Below are 23,812 nucleotides of genomic sequence, written 5' to 3'. Positions count from 1 at the left end.
AAATTAATATGCGTGTGACTAATATCTCGTATTTATTTAAATATTTGTACGTTTCTCAATATTATTTAATTATCACTTTTAACAAAATAAATGCTTTTAATCAGAACGCATGCGGGTCCCGACCTTAGAAGAGTAAGTCGATTGAATGCCTGAGACTGATAAAAGAAAAAGAAAAGAAAATCTCTTGATTACACGGTGACGGGTGGAAATTGAAAAAAGAGGAAAAAAATGGGGGTAATTTGCGATTTTGTGATTGTGCATTTGTAAAGGCACACCTTCTTGCTTGCTTCTTCCCCAATTTGAAACTTGAACATTCAAAAACCAAAGGCAAAAGAAGTAACGGCGACGATACGATAGAGCTCAAGCCTCAAGGCCATCTTGCCAAAGCCAAATCAGTGTACAGCAGCGGGAGCGAAACCCAAGCCAGGCGATAAATCAGCGAAATCTCTTGCTACTGCCTGGCTTCAGGTTCCTTCTGTTTCGCCAATTTCTCCCAAACCCTTCGGTGTATTTGTTTGTATGATCCTCTGTACGTGTTTTTATACAGATTTGTCGAAAATTACCTTTGCGAGTTCGAATGTTAGTGGGTGTGGTTTTAAACGTGCAAAACTTTATATCCACTGTTTGGTTGCTGAGTATGTGTAGGAAAATGTGAAGAAAGCCGAAAGAAGTCAGCTTGCTTTTCCAAGCCAATGTTGTATTACCTGCAGTTGAAGTAGTGCATTTCTTCAGGGTTTCAAATAATGACGATTCTCACATTCATAGTCTAACTTGTCTTTTTGTTTGGTTTTCTCTTGTTTTAGTTTTTTTATCGTTTCACGGTAATCAAAATTGCCTTCACAAGTTCTTCTAGGTTAATGGGTTTAGTTAAAATCTGTATACCTATAACCATAGTTGGTTGCTGAAATATTCAGGTAGGTGGGAGGAAATTAGAACAATATGAAGAAATCTTTATGTTTGTTGTTTTTTCGTGGGTAAAGAAAATGAAAAGAAATGATCAGCTTAACTCAGCCATATTTGTATTACGATTATTTGAAGTGGGGCATTTATTTTTTTAGGATTGAAATTCATGTTATCATTTTGTTTTTGTCTTTATTGTATGTTCTCCATTCATTTCTGAGCACTCAAAATAGCCTTCACAGTTTGTATATTTGCGAGTTTGGTCAAAATCTGCATAAGCTTTACATGTACTGTTTTCCCCTGACAATATTTAGCAAAATCAAAAGAATTACGAAGAACACTAAAAAAATCATGTCTTGTGTATTTGTGTGATATAATAAAGAAATTTTTAACAAAAGAAGTAGAGGAAGCCTAAAGAAAAGTTGGTGAAAAACTGTTATGCATGATATGGAATCATACAAAAGATATGATATTGGATAGAGATAATAGGCAAGCTAAAATCCGTGTAGCTCTCCCCATCTAGTGGGACTAAGGTTCGGTGGTGTTGGGTTGTTTTATTTGTGGTAGTGTAGTTCTTCGTTGGTTTGAAATAATGAACATGCCAAGTTCACGTTAAAACTTTTTATTTTCTATTTTGAACTTTTATTTTTTTCCTTTTGATTTGTTTTTCTGCAATCAAAATTACCTTAACAAGTCCCTTAATTTATGGGTTTGGCTCAGATTCTGCAAAAGTTTGGATACTTTTTGGTTTGAATGTTTAGAAAAAACAAGAAGTAATAGAATAGTCAAGAATCTTTTGTTTTTATGTTTTAGTTGCTTAGAGAAGATGAAAAGAATATCTCAACCAACTGTTGTATGAAGATGTGGAATTCCATGGTAGTACCTTTGTTTTATCTTTCACTTTTTTCTATCAGTTCTTTAGCAATAAAAAGGAGAAATGGATTTGTTATTGAATATGTTTTAGGATTTTCGGCTCAGAGTTAAGTTCATGTTTCTGTTTTCTTCAGGGCTTTGCTTGTTGGTCTACAATTTAATGTAATTTCATAGGTCACATGTCGATCCTCAGTAGATTCTTTCACAGAAGAGCCCCTGATGGCTTGCTTGAATTTGTTGACAGAGTATATGGTAATTGAACTTTATTTTTAAAGTAAACATGTGCTGGTTGCATTTTGTTTTCATTTGTATGTAGTTGGATTTAACCATTTATGTGTGTTGGGGGGTGTGTGCAACCTTGCAGTTTTTGACTCTTGCTTCTCAACTGAAGTTTTGCCCGATGGATTGTACCATCTTTACTTGCATGAGATCATTACTGAATTATATGAAGCATTCCCAGAATCATCTTTTCTTGCATTCAATTTCCGAGAAGGTGAGAAACGTAGTCAGTTTGCTGAGATTTTGTGTGAGTATGATGTTACTGTCATGGATTATCCAAGACAATATGAAGGTTGCCCACTTCTACCGCTGTCTCTGATTCTTCATTTCCTTCGTGTCTGTGAGAGTTGGCTTTCTGGTGGGAATCATCAAAATGTTATTCTGCTTCACTGTGAGAGAGGGGGTTGGCCTCTGTTGGCATTTCTTTTGGCTAGTTTCTTGATTTATAGAAAGTTGCATAGCCATAGTGGAGAAAGAAGGACTCTTGAGATCATCCATCGGGAGGCTCCTAAAGGATTGTTACAGCTGTTGTCACCATTAAATTCATTTCCCTCACAGCTTCGGTACCTCCAGTATGTATCAAGAAGAAATATATCACCAGAGTGGCCTCCTCCTGAACGGGCTCTTTCATTGGATTGTCTCATTCTTCGTTCTATCCCAAATTTTGACAATCAAAATGGTTGCAGGCCACTTGTCCGTATTTTTGGTAGAAATCTACATAGCAAGGGCGGACTAACCACCCAAATGCTGTTTTCCATGTCAAAGAAAAACAAGAACCTTCGCCACTACCGACGGGTAAGGTGGACCTTTTCCCTAACTTTCTGCTTTTATACATAGGTGCTAACATAAGTTTTCCTTTAATGCAGAAGGACAGTGATGTAATTAAGATTGATGTCCAGTGTTTGGTGCAAGGGGATGTTGTACTAGAGTGTGTTCACTTAGATTTGGAACCTGAACGAGAAGTCATGATGTTTCGTATAATGTTCAACACTGCTTTTATTCGCTCTAACATCTTGATGCTCAACTGTGAAAACTTGGACATTCTTTGGGATTCAAAGGTGCGGTATCCAAAGGGATTTCGAGCAGAGGTAATTTTTTTTTTAACCTTTCAGTATTTCACTAAGACATCCTTGGATAGAGATGATTGGAGAGCCCATTTGTTTTGCTGACCCCATCTAGTGGGATTAAGGTTTTTGATGATGATGGTGATTTGTATCTGACTAATTTATATTTCCCCCATATTGATGCATCTTATGAATTATCATTCTGTTTATGTTCAGGTTCTTTTTGGTGAGGTTGAGAGCATCTCTCCCCGTAAAACTCCAACAACTATCTTAGATGGTGATGTGAGAGGTGGATTGCCCCTTGAAGCTTTTTCTAGGGTTCAAGAACTCTTCAGTGGTGTTGAGTGGGTTGATAATAGTGATGATGCTGCATTATGGTTACTGAAACAGCTTTCAGTGTTAAATGATGTTAAAGAATTGTCAATATTACGAAGTAGGGCAAATGCATATTCATCACCTGTTGATTCTGAAGAGGAAAACAATGCATCTAGCACTGCTGATAGTCTGGATTTTCTAGATACTGAAAAGGTCAATAACCTAGGCTATGCAGGAGCAACAGGATTTAATTTCCTGGATGATCCCTTGTCTCAGGATTCTGCATCTGATGAAGCATCAGATCCTAGGATTTCTGTAGATGCACTGCCGCCACTACTATTAGACACTGTTGATTCAGTTATTTCTCCTTCTGATGGTGGTCTACAAGATGAGTATGTTACTTTGGCATCTTCAGATCAAGTGCCAGCTGTAACAGGTCAGCAACATTTTCTGAGTAAAGACAGTTCACCTCATTTTCCTCAATCACTGCCAACTAGAGAACCTCCGACTGTTGCTTGTAGTACAAATGCCCCTCCACTTCCCACTGCTCCACCTCCACCTCCACCACCACCTTTGCGAATTAATTATAATAGTATAAGACCTTTGCCACCTCCTCCTCCTCCACCACCACTGCCACCACCTTTTACTCCTACTTCTACAACCAATTCTATTAGAGGACCTTCACCATCTCCACCACCACCACCACCACCACCACCACCACCTTGTCCACCTTATGCTGCCAATATAGTTTCTCCACCACCACCTCCACCTCCTCCACCTCTACCGCTTGCTAACAGTAGAGGTTCTTTGCTGCTGCCTTCATCACCATCATCACCTTTGCTGCCTCCACCACCACCACCCCCTCCCCCTTTTGTTGCCAACAGGGGTCTTCCAGTACCCCCTCCCAATACTAGTAGACATCCTCCACCACCTCCTCCTCCTCCATTTGTTGCACCTCCCACTACAATTGGAGGCCCTAGAGTGCCATCCCCACCCCCACCTCCACCACCACTGCCCAATACAAGTAGCTATCCTCCACCTCCTCCCCCCCCACCTCCTCCACCTCCAACTACAAGTATAGGCCCTATAATGCCACCTCTGCCTCTGCAACCTTCCATTACAAGTAGCTATCCGCCACCACCTCCTCCACTACCCCCTGCACCTCCCACTACAAGTAGAGGGCCTACAATGCCACCTCCACCCCCACCTCCGCCACCTCCCGGTGCAAGCAGCCATCCTTCTCCTCCTCCTCCTCCACCACCCCCTGCTCCTCCCACTACAAATAGAGGCCCTCCAGCACCACCCCCACCCCCACTTCCCACCACAAGCAAGGGCCCTCCACCACCACCACCACCTCCTCCTTCTTCGATTCATTCTAACACTTCAACAAGGCCACCACCTCCGCCAGGACCACTTGGAAAAGGTTCAATTCCCCCACCTCCTCCACAGGCACCAAAGCCTCCTGGTGCTCCTCCTCCTCCAAGTCAAGGTTTGGCATCGGCTCCACCTCCACCACCTGGAGCAAAAGGTTCAAGTGCACCGCTGCCCCCTCCATCTACTGGGCGGGGAAGAGCTGTCACAGGTTTGTCAAGTCACGGAAGAGGTCGAGTTGGTATAGGTTCTATTCCTCCAAAGCGGTCTTCATTAAAGCCCTTACACTGGGTGAAAGTTACACGAGCAGTGCAAGGGAGTTTGTGGGCTGACTCTCAAAAACAGGAAATTCAGTCAAGGTACATGAACCTGACTAGATATTATAATTTGTGGGCTCTCTTTACTTATGCATCTTGGTAAATTATGTACAATGGTATCTCTATACAGCGCATAAAAAATCCTTGCACAGAAGTCGATGAAGCCTTTTGTTATAAGCTATTTGATGTGCATCTCCTGCAGCTTTATATGATTGGTTATTCCTGTGTCTATTTTCTTCTTTTGTTTTTTTTTGGTGTATATTTTCTTTTGGTCTAAATACATTTCTGTCGTTACATGATGGATATTTTTGTTAGGGCCCCTGAGATTGATATATCAGAACTTGAAAGTCTCTTCTCAGCTGCTTCTGCTTCAGATGGCTCTAGTAAACTTGGAGGTCGGCGTGGTTCTAAAATCAACAAACCAGAGAAAGTTCAGTTGGTAAGTTACAACATATCTTTTAACTTCCTCAGAATTCTTTGCAGTACCAATTCCTCTTAGGCAGAATCAGAACAGGTCTGTGATTAAGAAATTTCTGTCAAAGATGATGTCAGTCTGAAATATATTTTAGGAATCCTTTAAGAATGTGAATTTGTTATGTGTCATGATTATAGAAGACAAGTGGTTGTTAAAGATTGTCAACTTCCTCTTTGCCAGTCTGGTCCAAAGGTGTTTTAGGCTAATTTGTCCTAGGTAAATGCAGGGTAATCCTTGTGCATTTGGCCGTGCTGCATTTGTATCTGTTTGGTGCTGCAGTAACTTATCTTTATGCTACGATTCAATCTTGTAGGAAGTCTTATCTCATGTCCTTGGAAGTTTCAATTTTTAAGTAATTTTCAATTTAAGCAGCTGGTAAAGATATACTGGTTTGGTTTACTTTGTAATCTTTATCTCTTTGAAGCTGCAGTTACTTACCTCTATGCTACAATTCAATCTCGTGGGAAGTCTTATCTTAATTATTCTGTCTTCCAAGCATAAGGTTATTGTACTGTTTGAGGTGTGGTTTTGACATGTTAACGGACATAATAATTTTTCACATTACGTTTATTTGCTCTTAATGAAATTTGATTTTTCCAATGAACAAGGGCACCACCAATTTCTCTTCCTGAAACATACTTGTTTTTAGGATGATAGCATTGCATTTGCATTTGAAATAAGTCTTCTGTTTAAGTCAATTAATCAATTATGGAGCATCTGTTTTATTGTCCTAGCTGTGTGCCTGATGAGAAGGTTTTGCAATTTCTTTCTCCAATTCTTTCACCTTGTATGATATATCTCATATGGTTTTCTCACTTAAATACGTCTCTTGGTTTAGTTGTCATCTTTTGTTATTTCTTGCTCATTTTCTTTCTTTTGTTTACCTTTTCAGGTTGACTTGCGTAGAGCAAACAATTGTGAAATCATGCTCACCAAAATAAAGATTCCTTTACCAGATATGATTGTAAGTTCATCTTTTCTAGTCTCATTGTACATGTAGCAATACAAATGCAATTTTTAGAGGGTAGCAGAATTAGAACTCTGATTTTCTTTATAAATTTCTTTCCAAATGAATCATGCTGTAAGGGACTTGATGTATTGGGAATGGTCAATTAATTGACATGAATATATAAGTGATAAAAATCCAACTGGGTACCTGATAAATGTTAAAGCTATTTCTCCCTATTATAAATGATGTTAAAAGCTCAGACCCCTCTTTCCCCTTCTTACTTATTTTGGTTATGGAAGCTCTTAGCTTGGTGTCTGTGCAAGTTAAGAATTCCAAGGCAATTGAATGGACATGATTAGCACTGTCCTTTAATAGAACTGTGGACCCCACTAAGGGTCAACAAGCCTCCGATGATGTCACAACATTATCTAACATCTACATTCATAAATAATGGTAGACTAAGTAAAGAAGACTGATGGTATCACTAAATAACCTCTAATTCGTGTTATGAATATAATGCCAACAGGATAGCCTGAACAGATAATGTGTCATCAATCAGATCTTTGAGTCAGAGTATACATGCCATAAATCGAATGGTCAATGGTATAAATATACACATCATTAATTGAATATAAGTGGTCTCCTAGGGTAAGTCTAATCCAGGAGTGTGTTTACTATGTCTTCAAACCCAAGGATCGGTCAGATCCTACCATAATAGCTGTTAATGACTGGTAGAATGAATCTAACTTGAGTTTGCGAATTTGAAAAATGTTAAATACAACAGAGTAAGTCTATAAACAAAGTTAGCAAATAAAATGCACTATGATGAAGGGGAAACCAGTATATGATTGAATGCAACAAAGTAATTAATGCATGTGACATTTCAAATTCAACAAGAGGTATACAGGATATGGGAATTAGGTTGTAAAGCATGTGTAGAAAAAGTAATGCACATATATGGAGTATACAAGAAGCACAATAATTCAACATAACAATCTAGGCTGCGACACATACACTGTTACATGCATGCTGCAAGACACATGGGGTTAACTCTCCCACTAACTAGGGTGAAACATGGTGCACTAATGGCTAACATCACCTTTGTTAGCATACAGTATTCTATAGGCTACTCCTATAAATATGTGAAAATAAATATAATTTTATACACTATAAGTAAAGGAGATGAATCAATGCATGTACGAGAGGTCCATCACAATGTCATGCATAACTGAAGCAATGAGCAAATATGGATTCAAAATGAATGTCAAGTTAAATACAGAGAAGCAAGATTTTATAACAGATAACTGAATAACTCATTTCTCCTTATTTTTTACTTTTTAAAACATGTCAAGTGTGATCCATACAAATATGAGCTCCTTTGTGATTGGAAGGCCACTAGTTCGAGTTGTGAAAATAGTCTCTTTGTAGAAAGATGTCATGAACCTGCCACAGATATTTTAATTTTTTGCTCTTAGCCTAGTTTATTTTCTGCTTGGTTGTAATTCCCTATTTCCGTTAGAATATTTCTGCTACAGCTAGCATTCGGTTAGATGTCAGGCTACGTGTAAGGCTTGAGGAAAAGACAAAGGAATTGGTTAGGAAAGGGATCTGAGGTAATCGGCTGTAATCGCTTGCATGGGCGAGATTCTCCCCACCGAGCGAGTATATTAACTCCTCCACCGATGGAGAGAGGACATGAATGAATTAAGAACTTTCCTCCACTATTCTCTCTGTTTTCATACTCTTCTCCCTCATACGCTTTTCTAATCCTTCTCCCTCTCTTCCACTCCCCTTTGCCCGTCCTTGTATCACACCGATTCAAGGACTTTCTCTTGTCTATCGTGACAAATTGGTATCAGAGCTTGATTCCGGGCCAGGCTTGTCTCTAACTCATGGCGGAAGGAACTCGCATGAAAAACATGGAGACCCAACTGCAACAGGTTAGCTCGTCCACGGTTGAGGTCCAGAGACGAGTAGACCAGCTCGAACTAGGAAACACTCGCAACCACGAGGCAATCTTGTCGATCGATCAAAAGCTAGATGGAACACTGGTTCAACTGCACGAAGAGATGGCGCAGACGAGGGAAGAGCTGGGTAACCAGCTCCAGCAATTCATGCTGATGTTTACACGACAAAACCCAGTCAGTCTGGCCCCTGACTTTCTCCCGCGTGACAGAACAAAACCTCTCTTACATCATGAGAGGGGACGAAATAGGCCTGAAACTCCTGATATGGAGAATGATCAGGACATGGGGGAAGGAATAATGCTGGATAGGGGACGTGACGAACAGGGGCATCGCCAACAAGCCGGTTTTCCCATGCCCTGAATGGAGATACCTGTTTTCGAGGGTAATAATCCCCGTTGGTGGTTGCGGAAGTGCGAAAGAATATTTAATTGGTATGACATACCATTAGGACGGAGAGTGGCCTTAGCCACTGCCTACTTTGATGACGTGGTGGATGCATGGTACCAAGGATGGGTTAGTGTGAGGGGCCAGCCTATGTGGGGGGAGTTCACCGAGAAGCTGTGTGAGAGATTTGGAGAACGTAGTATGACTGACGTTATTGAAGAGTTTAATAAACTCAGGCAAATGGGCGAGCTAAAAACCTACTTGAAAAGGTTTGAGGAGCTGCGGTCTCTAATGAGTAGTCAAGATTCGCACATGTCCGAAGCATATTTTGTGTCTAGTTTCTTGAGCGGCCTCAGTGATGATTTAAGGCCAATGGTTAAAATGATCCGATCTCGGACGGTGGAGCAAGCAGTAGAGAGTGCCCGGTTGCAAGAGATGGTACTAGAAGCATTGATGAAGAAACAGAGGCAACAAACTAAAACTATGACGGCAGGATCCTCCCACCAAGGCGGAAGAGGAATTGGTCGTGAGTGGACTGGGGGCAATATTGGAATGAGGCCCCCAACGATACCCCAACCAAGTGCGAGGCACAATGACCAGCGGCGACAGCCTGAACTGTGCTTCAGGTGCGGAGATAAGTATTTTCTGGGGCATCAGTGTAAACGCCAACTTCTCCTATTGGAGGGAAACTCAGAAACACTGGAAGAAGAGGAAGGAGATAGAAGTGAAGAGGAGGAGGAATCTGAGAATGAGAGTAATGGGGAGATATCACTCCATGCCTTGAAGGGAGTGACCGACAACAAGATAATCAAGGTAGAAGGGAAAGCGAAGGACAAGTGCTTGCTGGTCTTAATAGATAACAGAAGCACCCATAGCTTTTTGGATGGGGAAATCGCTAGAAAGCTGAGGTGCCAGCTCTCTAATACCCAGCCCCTTAGTGTGACAGTAGTGGACGGGGGTAAGATGCTGAGCAGTTCAGGTTGCTATGGATTTAATTGGGAGATGCAAGGAGAGGTGTTTGAAGCTGATCTTAGGCTATTGCAACTGGGGGGCTGTGACATGGTGCTCGGGGTGGATTGGATGAAAGGGGTGAGCCCCATAAGTTTCGACTTCAATAAGATGGAAGTCTTCTTTGACAGGGGAGGAAAGAGGATGACCTTAAAAGGAGGAAGGGAGACTGGGACATGCAAGCTGATAACAGGGAAGAGGCTGCATAAGGCGTTCAAAAATAATTGGAGCAAGTTGGCCCAATTATTCTCAATGGTAGCTGCGGGCAAAGGATGGGAACAACTAACGGTGGGGGAACTGAACGTGGTGACCTGCAGCCCACAAGGGAGGATTGACCAGGTACACTCTCAGTATCTTATCGATGAATTGCTTATTGAATTTGGGGACCTGTTTGCCGAGCCTAACACCCTACCCCCTTCCCGCAACCTGGACCATTCCATCCATCTCAAGCCAAATTTAGAACCCATAAACATCAGGGCCTATAGATATTCACCAACCCAAAAATCAGAAATCGAAAAAATGGTGAGAGAAATGCTGAACCAGTCCTTCATAAGACCCAGCTATAACCCATTCGTCTCACCAGTGCTCTTAGTTAAAAAAAAGGATGGGACCTGGCGCTTTTGTGTGGATTATCGCCAATTAAACACCATCACCATAAAAGACAAGTTCCCAATACCCCTAATAGAAGATCTCCTAGACGAACTACACAATGCAACCATATTCTCCAAGCTGGATCTTCGATCTGGTTACCACCAGATCAAGATGAAGCCTGAAGACATCCATAAGACTGCTTTTAGAACCCATCATGGGCACTTTGAGTTCTTGGTGATGCCCTTTGGGCTCACCAATGCCCCAGCCACTTTTCAGTCCCTTATGAACCAAATTTTTGAACCATATTTGAGAAAGTTTATACTAGTCTTCTTTGATGATATTCTTGTGTATAGTCCCTCTCTTGACCAGCATTTAAAGCACCTAAAAACTACCCTAGAGGTCCTCAAATCCAATCAGCTGTTCATCAAAAGATCTAAGTGTTCTTTCGGCCAAAGCCAAGTTGAATATTTGGGTCACCTGATCTCTGGTGAAGGGGTGAAAACAGATCCGAGGAAGATAGAAGCTATGCTCAATTGGCCTAAACCCACAACCCTTAAGGCATTAAGGGGATTCCTTGGTCTAACCGGTTATTACAGGAGGTTTGTAAAAGGTTATGGGGTGTTGAGTCGGCCACTAACAGAACTTTTGAAGAAGGGGAATTTCAAGTGGGGAGAGGAGGCTGAGCAGGCTTTCCGAAAGCTCAAAGAAGCAATGGGGACAGTCCCCATTCTGGGGTTACCTGATTTCAACGAACCCTTTACACTGGAAACGGATGCATGTGGTGTAGGCATTGGTGCAGTTCTCCTGCAGAGGGGTAGATCGCTAGCATTTCTGAGCCAGGCCCTAAGCACAAGGCATTTGGGGCTAAGTATCTATGAAAAAGAGTTCCTAGCAGTGCTGATGGCAGTGGAGAAATGGAGGCACAATTTGGAGGGCAGCAGATTCATTATTAAAACAGACCATGAGAGTCTCAAGTTTCTACTTCAGCAAAGATTACACACTCAACTGCAGAAAAAAGGGATGGCTAAGCTGATGGGGCTTGATTACTCTATATAGTACAGAAGAGGCAAAGAAAATGTGGTGGCTGATGCACTATCAAGGCGCCAAGAAGAGGGCAGCACTTCAGCAATTACTGCGGTAGTGCCGACATGGTGTCAAGAGGTAATTGATAGCTATGATAGGGATGAGCAGTTGAAGAAGACGTTAGAGGAAGTGGTGGTATTGCCAAGGGGGGCTAACGGTTACACCTTAACAGAAGGGCTGTTGAGGTACAAGGGGAGGATTGTCATAGGAAAGGGAGGAAACCTCAAACATAGAATATTGCAAACTCTACATGAGTCACCAGTGGGTGGGCATTTAGGCATTCAGAATACTTACTTGAGGATTAAGCGGATATTTCACTGGCTTAACTTGAGGGGAGATGTCCAAAGGTTTGTGTTAGAGTGCGATACGTGCAAAAGGTGTAAACTGGAAAATGTGGCCCATCCGGGCCTCCTACAACCTCTGCCTATACCAAACAGAGCTTGGACTAGCGTAGCCATGGACTTTGTCGAGGGGATGCCTAAGTCAGAAGGAAAAGTGGACAGGTTTACCAAATTCGCTCAGTTTATTGGGTTATCTCACCCCTACACGGCCAAGGAAGTGGCTCGGCTGTTCATTGACAGGGTGGTTTCTTAGTATGGAGTACCTGGAACCATTGTATCCGATCGTGACAAGGTTTTTACCAGCCAATTTTGGCAAGAGCTCATGGGGTCTATGGGAATTCGGCTCAATATGTCAACAGCCTACCATCCACAAACGGATGGGCAGACGGAGCGAGTAAATCAAGTACTAGAAACATACTTGAGATGCATGTGTATCATGCAGCCAAAGCACTGGCACAAGTGGCTTCCCCTAGCTCAATGGTGGTATAATTCCACCTATCACTCAGCCTTAAAGATGTCTCCCTTTGAAGCATTGTATGGGTTTAAACCCCCGCTGCTTCCAGCTGTAAGAGGACCCTTTACGGAATTATTAGTAGATGACTACTTGCAGCAGAGGAGGGAAGTGGTGCAGCAACTAAAACAAGAGTTGGCCTCTTCCAGGAACAGGATGAAGCAATTCGCGGATCGAAAGAGAAGCGACCGAGAGTTTGAAGTGGGAGAGCAAGTATACTTACGGCTAAGATACCAGCATCTGAAGTCCATCAGCCAACAGCCCGTCACTAAATTAAGCCCCAAGTACTTTGGCCCGTTCACCATCACAGAAAAAATAGGCAAAGTGGCCTATAAACTCCAGCTACCGGAAGGTACCCACATACACCCAGTTTTTCATGTATCCCTCCTTAAGAAATCCACCGGAATCGAACAAGTCAATTCAGCCTTGCCAGCAACATCTAAGGAGAAGGAGAAGGATGAGCAGAAGGAGCCGGAGGCTATCATGGACAAAAGAGTGATTTATAACCATGGGATTCCCCTCATTCAAGTTTTGGTGAAATGGAGGCAGGAGGACACTCACCATAGCACCTGGGAATATCTTCCAAGCTTACTGCAACAATTTCCGAGAGTTGCGAGCCTCCTCAGCATTTCTTGAGGGCAAGAAACATCTCAAGGGGGGAAAGTTGTCACGAACCTGCCACGGATATTTTAATTTTTTGCTCTTAGCCTAGTTTATTTTCTGCTTGGTTGTAATTCCCTATTTCCGTCAGAATATTTCTGCTACAGCTAGCATTCGGTTAGATGTCAGGCCACGTGTAAGGCTTGAGGAAAAGACAAAGGAATTGGTTAGGAAAGGGATCTGAGGTAATCGGCTGTATTCGCTTGCATGGGCGAGATTCTCCCCACCGAGCGAGTATATTAACTCCTCCACCGATGGAGAGAGGACATGAATGAATTAAGAACTTTCCTCCACTATTCTCTCTGTTTTCATACTCTTCTCCCTCATACGCTTTTCTAATCCTTCTCTCTCTCTTCCACTCCCCTCTGCCCGTCCTTGTATCACACCGATTCAAGGACTTTCTCTTGTCTATCGTGACAAAAGAGAATTGAGAAAAGGTTATAAATGATGCCCAGATTATTATGTAGTGTATAATGGAAACAAAGGCTCAAGTGCCCTAAAACCCAACTGAATCACTGCTGAGATAACCAAGAGGAGAAGAATAGATAACACCCAAAAATGAAACCCCCACCTAAATCCCTTACTTACCTGGAATGAACAAGGAGGCTCAAAATGTGACTCCAAAGGTACCAACAGCCACTAACTGCAATTGGAATTTCTCTCTCAGCTAGTGACACTCTCCTGTCTGTGCATATAGCCAAATGAGGTGCTCGGCTGCGCACTGAGGTTGGGGTTTAATTTTCCCTGCTCTGGAGCCTAAATGGACCTGTTAGGTTGCACATATAGGCTGGCCCAAAGTACCTCCTTGCCATTTTTTTTGCATATGTTGGGCCGTACGTGTGTGCGCGTGCATGCGCACGCGCATACATCTAGATGGGAAATCCATTTGCAAAAGTAGAAGTCATTTTCCATTTCTACATATTGGAAAGGAGTATACACACAAGATTTTAATATATATTTTCAAAAGCTTTACAAGTTTTGCTCTAAAATTGCTCAAATAAAAATCTGAAGGAGCAGAATTAAGAATATTATTAGATTCCAAGTTATTTTCTTTAAATTTGCAAATATTTTTCATGTGTTTCTGACCTTTGTGATTCTGAAGAAATAAACGAGTAAGATTACACGTTTGGATGCGTGTTCAGCTTTGTCAAAAGGAATGTATGATAATCCAACACGAGTGTGGCATGCTGTTAAATGTGTCTCTGGTTCTTAGTCCATGATGATGCAAAACCACTAATGCTATAAAATCTATGCATTTAGCTCTGTACTTTGATCAGATCCTAGCAGTCAGATTGGACAACCAACAAATTGGTCCACTTTTCTCTGAATATGCGCTCTGATAACAATGGATCGGATATACTGATGACTATGCCAGGATAAAGTGATATTGTGACGTTGTGTCTCTATGTTTATTCAAAATATAAATCCAACATCTATATAATCGTGTCTGAACTGGTTAACTTGCCTCACTGTAATTCCATTTGCAACCATAAGAACAGATGCAGGTTATAATCATACAAGGAAAAGGTTATGGTTTGGGGTGCCATTAACACAAATGATTGTTGTTGCAAAAAACTAAGTCCTATCCAAAATCAATGCCAATGTGGGGAGCCTCCAAATCTTCTATTGCTGCAAAGATCTATATTTTTGAGAAAACTGAAGTTCACATTACACTAAATGTATTCTCTTAAGGGTTTATTCTATTGTAAATGTAAGATTGAATGAGAATAGGGCAGTTTGTTATATATGCTTTGCTGTTCCAAATAAGGAGAGCAGTAGGCCTAGTAGAATGGGACTGATACATGTGGCCCAGAGAAGTGTGTAATAGGATTATTAGCTATATGTCAGCTATTGTGTTTGCAGCTACTATATTATCTCCTTTTTGGGTTTCTGATGGTTCTATAGTATTCCTGAACTACTATATCCCGGCAGTGGATTTCATTCATTACTTTTGACAATGAGTGGAAAATATGACTTATGATGATGATTAATGAATATGGATTTCTTTTCTTGAATCATGTATCTAGAACCGTGGTGAGCTAAATTGGAATTCCTTGATTTGTAGATGGCAGTTCTGGCTTTGGATTCTTCAGCCCTTGATGTTGACCAAGTTGAGAATCTCATTAAATTCTGTCCTACAAAAGAAGAAATGGAGACACTGAAGGTACTGTCTTTCTGTATCTTTCAGATCAAGCTTGAGTTGGTAATCTTTGAAAATTGTTTAATATATCTTTGAGATTGAGTTGGTATCTTTTGAAGTGATAATATGATATATCATAGCAAGTTTTAACTATCTGTTTACAAACTGGTGTTCTCATAACTTTGGATTTTATTTTTTTCTTTGCATAAATTTTGGCCTTTATGTGTAAGTAGTTATCATTCAGCAGAAGCTTGTAGTTGTAGTTGAAGTGTTTCCATGTTAGCTCAAATTGATAACAGATATTTGTTTGCAAATTTCCGTTCTTTTTCTTTATTTTTCTGTATTTCCTTGCCATTTCTAACCAGTTGAAGCTTAAATATAAAACAGTATATATGCCCTGTCTGTTATTCCTAATTATCCATTTATATTTCTCATTTCATTCATATGTATGTCCAAATAATGTCACGTATTGAACATCTCATGATTTAGACACAATGTTGCCATTTATTATTATATGCTAGAGGTTGTTAGAGTTGAGTATTGTCCTTCTAGATCAAAATAATTGCTTGTGAACTAGAGACAACGGGGTTTAACAATGAAGTGGAAATAATTTTTTGCTGCTTTGATGAAGTGATGTTGCCCCAATATCAGGCTAGACTAGTATGCTGTGTATAGATAGGCTTAGCCAAGCTTTACCAGTATCCACCACTAGTAAAATTTTTGAAACATAGACAGATGAAAGAATGTGAAACCTGAAACTGCACAACAATGACAACATGTCAATCCTTTATCCTACTTGACCCTACATGAATTCTAGCTTGCTAGTCATTTCTATCTATGGCTTTATCCTTTGTATGGCCCTTACATGTTGAATCTGAGAACTTAATGAGGTCTAGCTTCTTTCTGTTAAGATTTATAGTATTAATGTACAATAATCAAGGCTAAAAATACTCCTAAAATTGAGACCTAATTGTCTACTTGTTTACTAATCATAGCTAGTCTAATAACTAATTGATAGCTAATCCAACACTCCCTCTCAAACTGGAGCATATAGGTCATATGCACCAAGTTTGTTACAAATAAAACTAATATGAGGACCTCGAAGAGACTTGGTGAAGATGTCTGCCAGTTGATCGGCTGAATTAACAAAACTAGTTGCAATACATCCGGATAGAATCTTTTCTTTGATGAAATGACAGTCAATTTCTCTGTGTTTGGTTTTCTCATGAAAGACTGGATTTGAGGCTATATGCAAGGCGGCTTGATTATCGCAGATTAATTTCATTTGTGTCACCTTGCCATATTTTAATTCTTGAAGCAATTGTTTCAGCCATATAAGTTCACATGTTGCCAAGGCCATATCACAGTATTCTGCTTTGGCACTAGACCTAGCAACCACATCTTGTTTTTTACTCTTCCAAGATACCAAGTTACCACCAATTAGAACACAGTACTCGGAAGTAGAGCGTTTATCTGAAGGAGATCCTGCCCAATCGACTTCAGAATACCCAATCACCTGGGTATGACCTTTATCTTGGTATAACAATCCTTGTTCTTGTGCACCTTTGATATATCTGAGAATGCGAATGGCGGCATCCCAATGACTATCACATGAGGACTGCAGAAATTGACTAACCACACTCACAACAAAAGAGATGTCTGGACGAGTGATAATGAGGTAGTTTAGCGACAAGTCTATGATATCTACCAGGATCAGATAATAGCTCCCCCTGTCCTAGTAAGAGCTTAATATTTGGGTCCATGGGAGTATCAACCGGTCTATAATCAAGCATGCTAGCCTCCTCAAGAATGTCTAAGGCATATTTCCTTTGCTAAATAACTATTTCGCTTGTGGACTGGGCCACTTCAATGCCAAGAAAATATTTTAACTTACCCAAATCTTTAGTTTGAAAATAGTTGTAGAGATATGTTTTCAGTTGAAAAATACTGTCCTGATAATTTCCAGTGATGATAATATCCTCCAAATAAACCACTAGATAAATGCATTGACCATTGGATGAGTGACGATAAAAAATAGAGTGGTTGGCCTCACTGCGAATCATACCAAATTCTTGAATAGTTGTAATAAACCGTCCAAACCAAGCTCGCGGAGATTGTTTCAGCCCATAAAGAGAGTGGTGAAGTTTGCAGTAATCCAAACTCCCTCTAAGGAACAAAGCTAGCCGGTTGCTTCGTATAAACTTTCTCTTGAAGATCACCATGAAGAAAGGCATTCTTAATATCTAGCTGATAGAGAGACCAATGATTCATTGTAGTAATGGATAAAAAACAAGCCCATGGAGGCAATCTTAGCTACTAGAGAAAAAGTGTCACTGTAATCCAATCCAAAAATATGAGTGTAGCCTTTGGTAACCAGGCGTGCCTTAAGGCGATCAACCTTCCCATCAGGACTAACCTTCACAGTATAGATCAAGCGACAACCAATAGTAGATTTATTAAGAGGAAGAGAAACCAATCCCCAAGTGCCAGTAGAATGTAGAGCATCCATCTCATCAACCATAGCCTGACGCCACCTTGGATCTGAAAGTGCTTCACTAGTAGTTTTAGGAATAGTAATAGAAGATAAAGTAGACACAAAAGCATAATAGGGGGAAGCCAAGCAATGATAGCTAAGGAAGGTGTATATGGAGTGAGGGTTGCGGGTAGAGTGTATACATTTTCGAGTGGCAATGGGTTCAGGAGAAGGGTCAACACTTGGCTTATAAGCAACTGGCTGGTATGAGGCAGGTGAAGATGTCTAAGCACGAGACGAGTTATCAGGTTATTCGTCAGCAGTTGCAAAAGGATGTGGACGACGATGATAAACTTGAAGGAGACATTTAGGGACAGTAGGAGTAGTATCGAAGGAAGGAGAATAGAGGTAAGGAGTGGGAAGAATCTCAGAAATTGGATGACTCTTAACAGGGGAGGAGAGAAAAAAGGGAGATGCCTAAAAAAAGGTAAGATCGGCAGAGATGAAATAACGCTGGTGATCAAGAGAGTAACACCGATAGCCTTTTTGAAGTCGTGAGTAACCAAGTAAAATGCACTTGAGAGCCTTGGTTGAAAATTTGGGATGACTAGGAGTCATATCATAAACGAAACAAGTGCACCCAAAAACACGAAGTGGAAGGAGATAAAGACTTTGAGTAGGGAAAATGATAGAGTGAGGGACCTCATGCTGTAAGACAAAGGAAGGCATCTGGTTAATGAGATAACATGCAGTGAGAATAGCATCAACCCAAAAATGAAAAGGAGCATGACTATGAAGTAAAAGAGTGTGAGGGATTTCAATCAAATGACGATTTTTGCGCTCAGCAATACCATTTTGCTGGGGTGTATAGGCACATGAAGATTGATGTAAAATACTCTTAGAAGCCATGAAAGTAGTGAAAGGAGCTGAGAAATATTATCTAGCATTGTCACTACAAAAGGCACAAATAGAAACATTAAATTGAGTTTGAATTTCAGCACAAAAGTCCTTAAAGATAGTAAATAACTCTGAACGGTTTTTCAGTAAAAATACCCAAGTACATCGAGAGTAATTGTTGATGAAAGTGACAAAGTATCGAAAACCTAAAATAGAAGGAACATGACAAGGACCCCAAACATCACTATGGACAAGTTCAAAAGGGGACATGGCTTGATTATTGACACGCTTTGGAAACGAAGTACGAGACTGTTTTTCAAGCTGACACGACTCACAATTTAAAGTGGAAATAGTGGAAAGACGCGGGACCATCTTTTGTAATTTGGATAGACTTGGATGTCCTAAACGATTATGAAGAAGAGTTGGAGATTCAGTAGAAATACAGGCTGCTGGTGAAGATGCCTTGTCGGGATAATAAAGTCCCTGTGAGTCACGCCCGACGCCAATTATCTGTCTTGTACCCCGGTCTTGTATGACAACGGAATCAACAAAAAAGGTTATGGAACAATGAGGAGTATGTGTTTGTTTACTAACATAAGCAAGATTAAAAGGGCTTTTGGGAACATATAAAACAGAATCTAAAGGTAACGAAGGGAGCTGTTGTGCTTGACCAATGCTTGTAGTAGATGTTTTGTACCGTTGGCAAGAGTAACAGTTGACAAATAGGAAGAAGTAGAAAGAGATAGGAAAAGAGGCTTTGGTTATTACTTATTAGAGAGATGACCAGTTGCACCAAAATCAAGAACCCATGGTCCAAGAGTGGTAGACCAAGTAACATAAGCAATAGAATTACCAGTGTACACCACGGAAGCAATGGATGACAACACAGTCTGTTTAGAAGCTTGATATTGAAGCTAGTCCTCGTAATCATTTCCAGTCAAAATAAGGGAAGGAGAAGAATGATTCTCAAAAGGTGTTGATGAGGAATTGACTGCGACAGATTGAGCCACGTTAGTAGCATGTGGTGGTTGACCATGTAGTTTGTGGCACTGTTCTCAAAAATGGCCCCACCTATGACAGGAACTGCATTTAGGACGGTTACCTCGTTGTGAGTTATCGCCTCGGTTGTTCCCTTGTTCTCGTTTGCCAAAGGTTTGTGATGCCAAGATAGAGGAATCAACTTAAGAGCCATCGATGACTGAAGACGAGGAAGATACCCGAAGAAGTCTAGCAAATGCATTTTCTAGCATCGGAATAGTGGGATTGGATAATATTTGATCCTAGACCGGAGCAAGGTCAGATCGAATGGCAGTGAATCCCAAAACTATAAAAAACTTATCTCGTTGTTGCAACTATTCTTCTGCAATATTATCAACTGGTAACAGAGAGTTGAACTTTTGCTTTAGGGATTCTAGATGGCCAAGAAATTCAAACATATCCATGTCTTGTTGTTTCAAATGAACGATAGTGAAAATAACAAAGTAGAAACGTTGAATATCATTTGTATAAAGAGATTTGGCCTTTGTCCATACTGGAACACAAGTCTTATATGCCTTGTAAATGACATATAGTTTTGGATCAATGGTTTGTCATAACATATTACAAAGAAAAGCATCGGTTTTCTTCCACATTGCTTTCTCAACAGTAGGAATGTCATTGACTTTCTTACTCAAGTGGTCTTCCATTCCTTGGCCTATGAACCATAACTCAACAGAGGCAGCCCAAGACATGTAATTGCTACTTCCAACTAGTTTGTCAAAAGTAATGATAGGCGAGGAAGAAAAAGGAGAAGAGAAATTTGCAGATTTAGATTCAAAAGTGACTGAAGATGATGGGCTCTCCATATTTTAGATGGAAGGCAGTTTGGAAGCGTCTTCAATGGCAGATCTGTCAGAAGGACTCTCCATATTTTTGGATGGAAGGTAGTTTTTGAAGTTTCCTTAATGGAAGATTTGTTGGAACTGGAGTGGATATGGTTCAGGTGGGTCTGAACAGTTCTGGCAGGTCAAATCTGGTCTGATGGGTCAGATCTAGGCTTAATGGATTTGAAACGGATTGTGCTTAGCAGGTCGAGCAAACCCAAATCTGGATTGAGATCTGAGTGGGCAGTAGCTTGCTCCTTTTTAAGGAGTGCTTTTGACTCCTCACAAATTAAAAATCTGGCTTCTGCTTCAAAGGTTGAAAATGTAGAAGTTTTGGGGCAATGAAGGCTGAGGAAGACGCGGCCAGATCTGAAGGTTGACGGCCGGCCAGAGATGGCAGCAACAGCAGATCTGGAGGTTGATGACTGGCAGGAGATGGCAACAACATCAGATTTGGTCCAGATTTGAAGGTCAGCTGCTGGATTTGGGCGAATCTAAAGATTGATGGTCAGATTTGAGCAAGACACTGTCGGATCTGGTTGATGGCAGCCAGATCTGAGCAAGGCGCGACCGGAGCTAGGTGGCGTGCAGAGGAAGCCGCGAGCAGCAGCAGCGGCGATGGATGGCTGCGGCGGTGGCAGATTTGGAGAAGGTAGCAGTGATGGATGGCTACAGAGCGGTAGATCTAGAGAAGGCAGCGGTGACGGAGGCCATGGGGTGGCAGATCTGGAGAAGGCAGCGAGATCTGGTGGTGTCGGCGAGATCTGCGGTGGCAGATCTGGAGAAGGTAGTGAGATCTGGTGGCTGCTATGGCGGTGACGGAAAATGCAGCGAGGAGCTGAAGGCTGCTGCAGCGAGAAGGGGATACAGGTTGGAGTTGGTGGAGGAGACTAGCAGCGGTGACGTTGAGGCAGCAAGGAGGCCGTGACTGCAACTAGAGTTTGAGTGGTGGCTCTGATACCCATGTTGAATCTGAGAAGAACTTAGTGAGGTCTAGTCTCTTTCTATTAAGATTTATAGTATGACTGTACAATAATTAAGACTAAAAATACTCCTAAAATTAGGGCCTAGTTGTCTACTACTCATAGCTAGTCTAATAGCTAATTGATAGCTAATCCAACATATATCATACCTACAAGTGTTTCTCAAGTTCTTCTTGGTCTTCCTCTACCTCTTTTGCTATATACTTGTTCCATTTCATCCATTCCCCTCACAAGAGCCTCTATTTGTCTTCTTTTCGCATGATCAAACCATCTTAGTCATGTCTCACATATCTTATTTTCAATAAGAGACACTTTAACCTTTTTATGAATATTCTTATTTCTAATTTGATCTTTTCTTGTATGGCTGCACAATCATCATCTTCATTATGCTTATATTGCATGTTTTGGTGTTTTTCTGCACAACACTTTGTGCCACACAACAAAGTTGATCTTATAGTTGTCTTATAATAAAGTCTTTTAGAGGCGTGGTGTTATGATTTGCTCACAAGAGGGATTGGATATGGACAGTGGTGGGTATGGGTATTAAGAATGTGGTTGGTCTTCAGGCAAAGTACCTTTATAGGTGTGGGCTGTGGATAGATATTCAGGGTTTGGGATTTTACACTGATTGAGCTTAGGGTGCACAGTATTGTTAAGGTAAGATTTTGGCGTGATAGTTGTGTGGCGGTGGCCTTTCTGCAAGGTCTTTCTGGACCTTTATGAGTCAGTGTATTTCTTCCACTGCAGTTGGTGTCATCCGGCTTCTGAGGTTCTTAGATTTACTCTCCATGACTGAAATAATGACTCTTTGACAGTTCTTTTCTGCCTTCATGAGTGCCCTATTAGAAAACAGGAGGAGAACCGGTGGTTTTAACATCTATCTAGAATTTGAGCTTTCTTTGTTTTCTTGTTTTGTAGTTTTCTCTGTGATCAGGGATGCTGTCTCACCTCCAAAGTTATTTGGAGATTGGGGCTCCTCTTGGGATGACTCTTTTAGCCTGAACAACTTCCCTTGGATCCTTATTTCTGATAACCTGCAAAAAGGAGGCAAACTGTGTTGGATTAGTGCTTTATGTGTGAATTATGTCATGGAGTGGATTATTTATGTCTTCACTATCTGGTGGCTGTAAAGATTTAACGTCTTGTTATGTAATTTTTATTATAAAATGCTTGATGGCTGTGGTAATGATGGATCTTAGATTCTTAAGGGCTTGTATTTGCCCATGTAGCCACGCTTGGCTAGTGACTCATGTGAATTTATGTATTTGTTATGGGGCTTAATAGCAGCAGCAGCAATCTTCAGTAGAGCATCCCGTTCTTTGCTTGAAGGCAAACTTTCTTTGTTTCCCTATTTATGTCTGAGGGATTATGCTCTTTTAGTGTCCATTTTCTTGATGACTTTTGTCCTGTTTATATATGTACTTCTGATTTGTTAGTTTTGTATTAGGTTTGCGTTTATGCCTTCTTTTATTGATTTCATTGCTCGTCAAAAAAAGAAAAAAGAAAAAATGAAAAACCTTTGGAACAGGTACTTTCATGGTTGATTGGTTTTCTGTACGAGGAAATATTACTTGTTAATTAACTGCAGTGAAGAAAAAAGGATTTGGCTTTTGTGCTTGTGGTTGAAAACTTATTGTTAACACAATATATATTGCATTTTTAAACCATAGTTGTAGAATAAACTTTAACTACTATAAATTTAAATTATCACTAATTGTAGGGTAAAAAAATCTTATCCTGTGGCCACAAATTTAAACTTGTTGCAGAATTTGGAAATGCTGCAAAGAGTCTGTGTATTAAGAGAGGTGCCAAAAATGAAAATCAATGAACTTTTCCTTTCTGGAGAAGTATGAAAATGGACATGAAGTTAGGCAATGAGAAATATCGGTTGATTTGTGGATGAGTTGTGGGAGTGTCATAGAATGAGTCATATGGCAATATTGGGCTTCTCAGTATTTTGTTCTTAATTTCATAAAGTAAATTACATGTGTTTTAAGTTGAAGTCTTGGAGCAGGTAAATGATAGTGTAGTACAAATACTGAAATGAAAACGAATGTTAATATATTTAAAAAAATGATTTTTTTTTTTTAAATCTTGGATGATTGAAGCCAAAGTTGCATCAAACTAAAGCTAGATGGATGAATGAGAGAAGTGGTTTTGGCCTATTGTGTTATTGTGGTATTTTAATCGACTTAGATTACTATTCATCAGGTTATTCTGTGACATAACTGATGCTGAGTGTTGTGGAAGTACTTTGGTAGACCAAGTGCCTGTTTGGTATTGCTGTGAAATTTGTTGTCACAAGAATTACTTTTATTAAAAGTGCTTTTGCGAGAATAATTTTTATTGATATGTAAATATTTATTTCC

General features: G+C 40.6%; 1 protein-coding gene across 2 annotated transcripts in view; it reads left to right on the top strand.

Moving 5' to 3' along the window:
* The first annotated feature begins 209 nt into the window (after positions 1-209).
* Positions 210-23,812, top strand: part of LOC127814177 (formin-like protein 14) — a 32,467-nt gene continuing 8,864 nt past the window's right edge. For both annotated transcript variants that reach the window (XR_008026295.1, XM_052355487.1), the window contains exons 1-8: positions 210-468; positions 1,908-2,025; positions 2,138-2,847; positions 2,919-3,140; positions 3,333-5,161; positions 5,435-5,558; positions 6,487-6,558; positions 15,154-15,252. Coding sequence is in view for 1 of the 2 variants with exons in the window: in XM_052355487.1 (XP_052211447.1) it covers positions 1,953-2,025; positions 2,138-2,847; positions 2,919-3,140; positions 3,333-5,161; positions 5,435-5,558; positions 6,487-6,558; positions 15,154-15,252 (3,129 nt within the window). In the remaining variant the exon portion in view is untranslated. The remainder of the gene's footprint in view (positions 469-1,907; positions 2,026-2,137; positions 2,848-2,918; positions 3,141-3,332; positions 5,162-5,434; positions 5,559-6,486; positions 6,559-15,153; positions 15,253-23,812) is intronic.

This window comes from Diospyros lotus, chromosome 12 (assembly GCF_014633365.1).
Source record: "Diospyros lotus cultivar Yz01 chromosome 12, ASM1463336v1, whole genome shotgun sequence".
NCBI classification, from domain to species: Eukaryota; Viridiplantae; Streptophyta; class Magnoliopsida; order Ericales; family Ebenaceae; genus Diospyros; species Diospyros lotus.
This window is presented reverse-complemented; position numbering and strand designations above follow the sequence as displayed.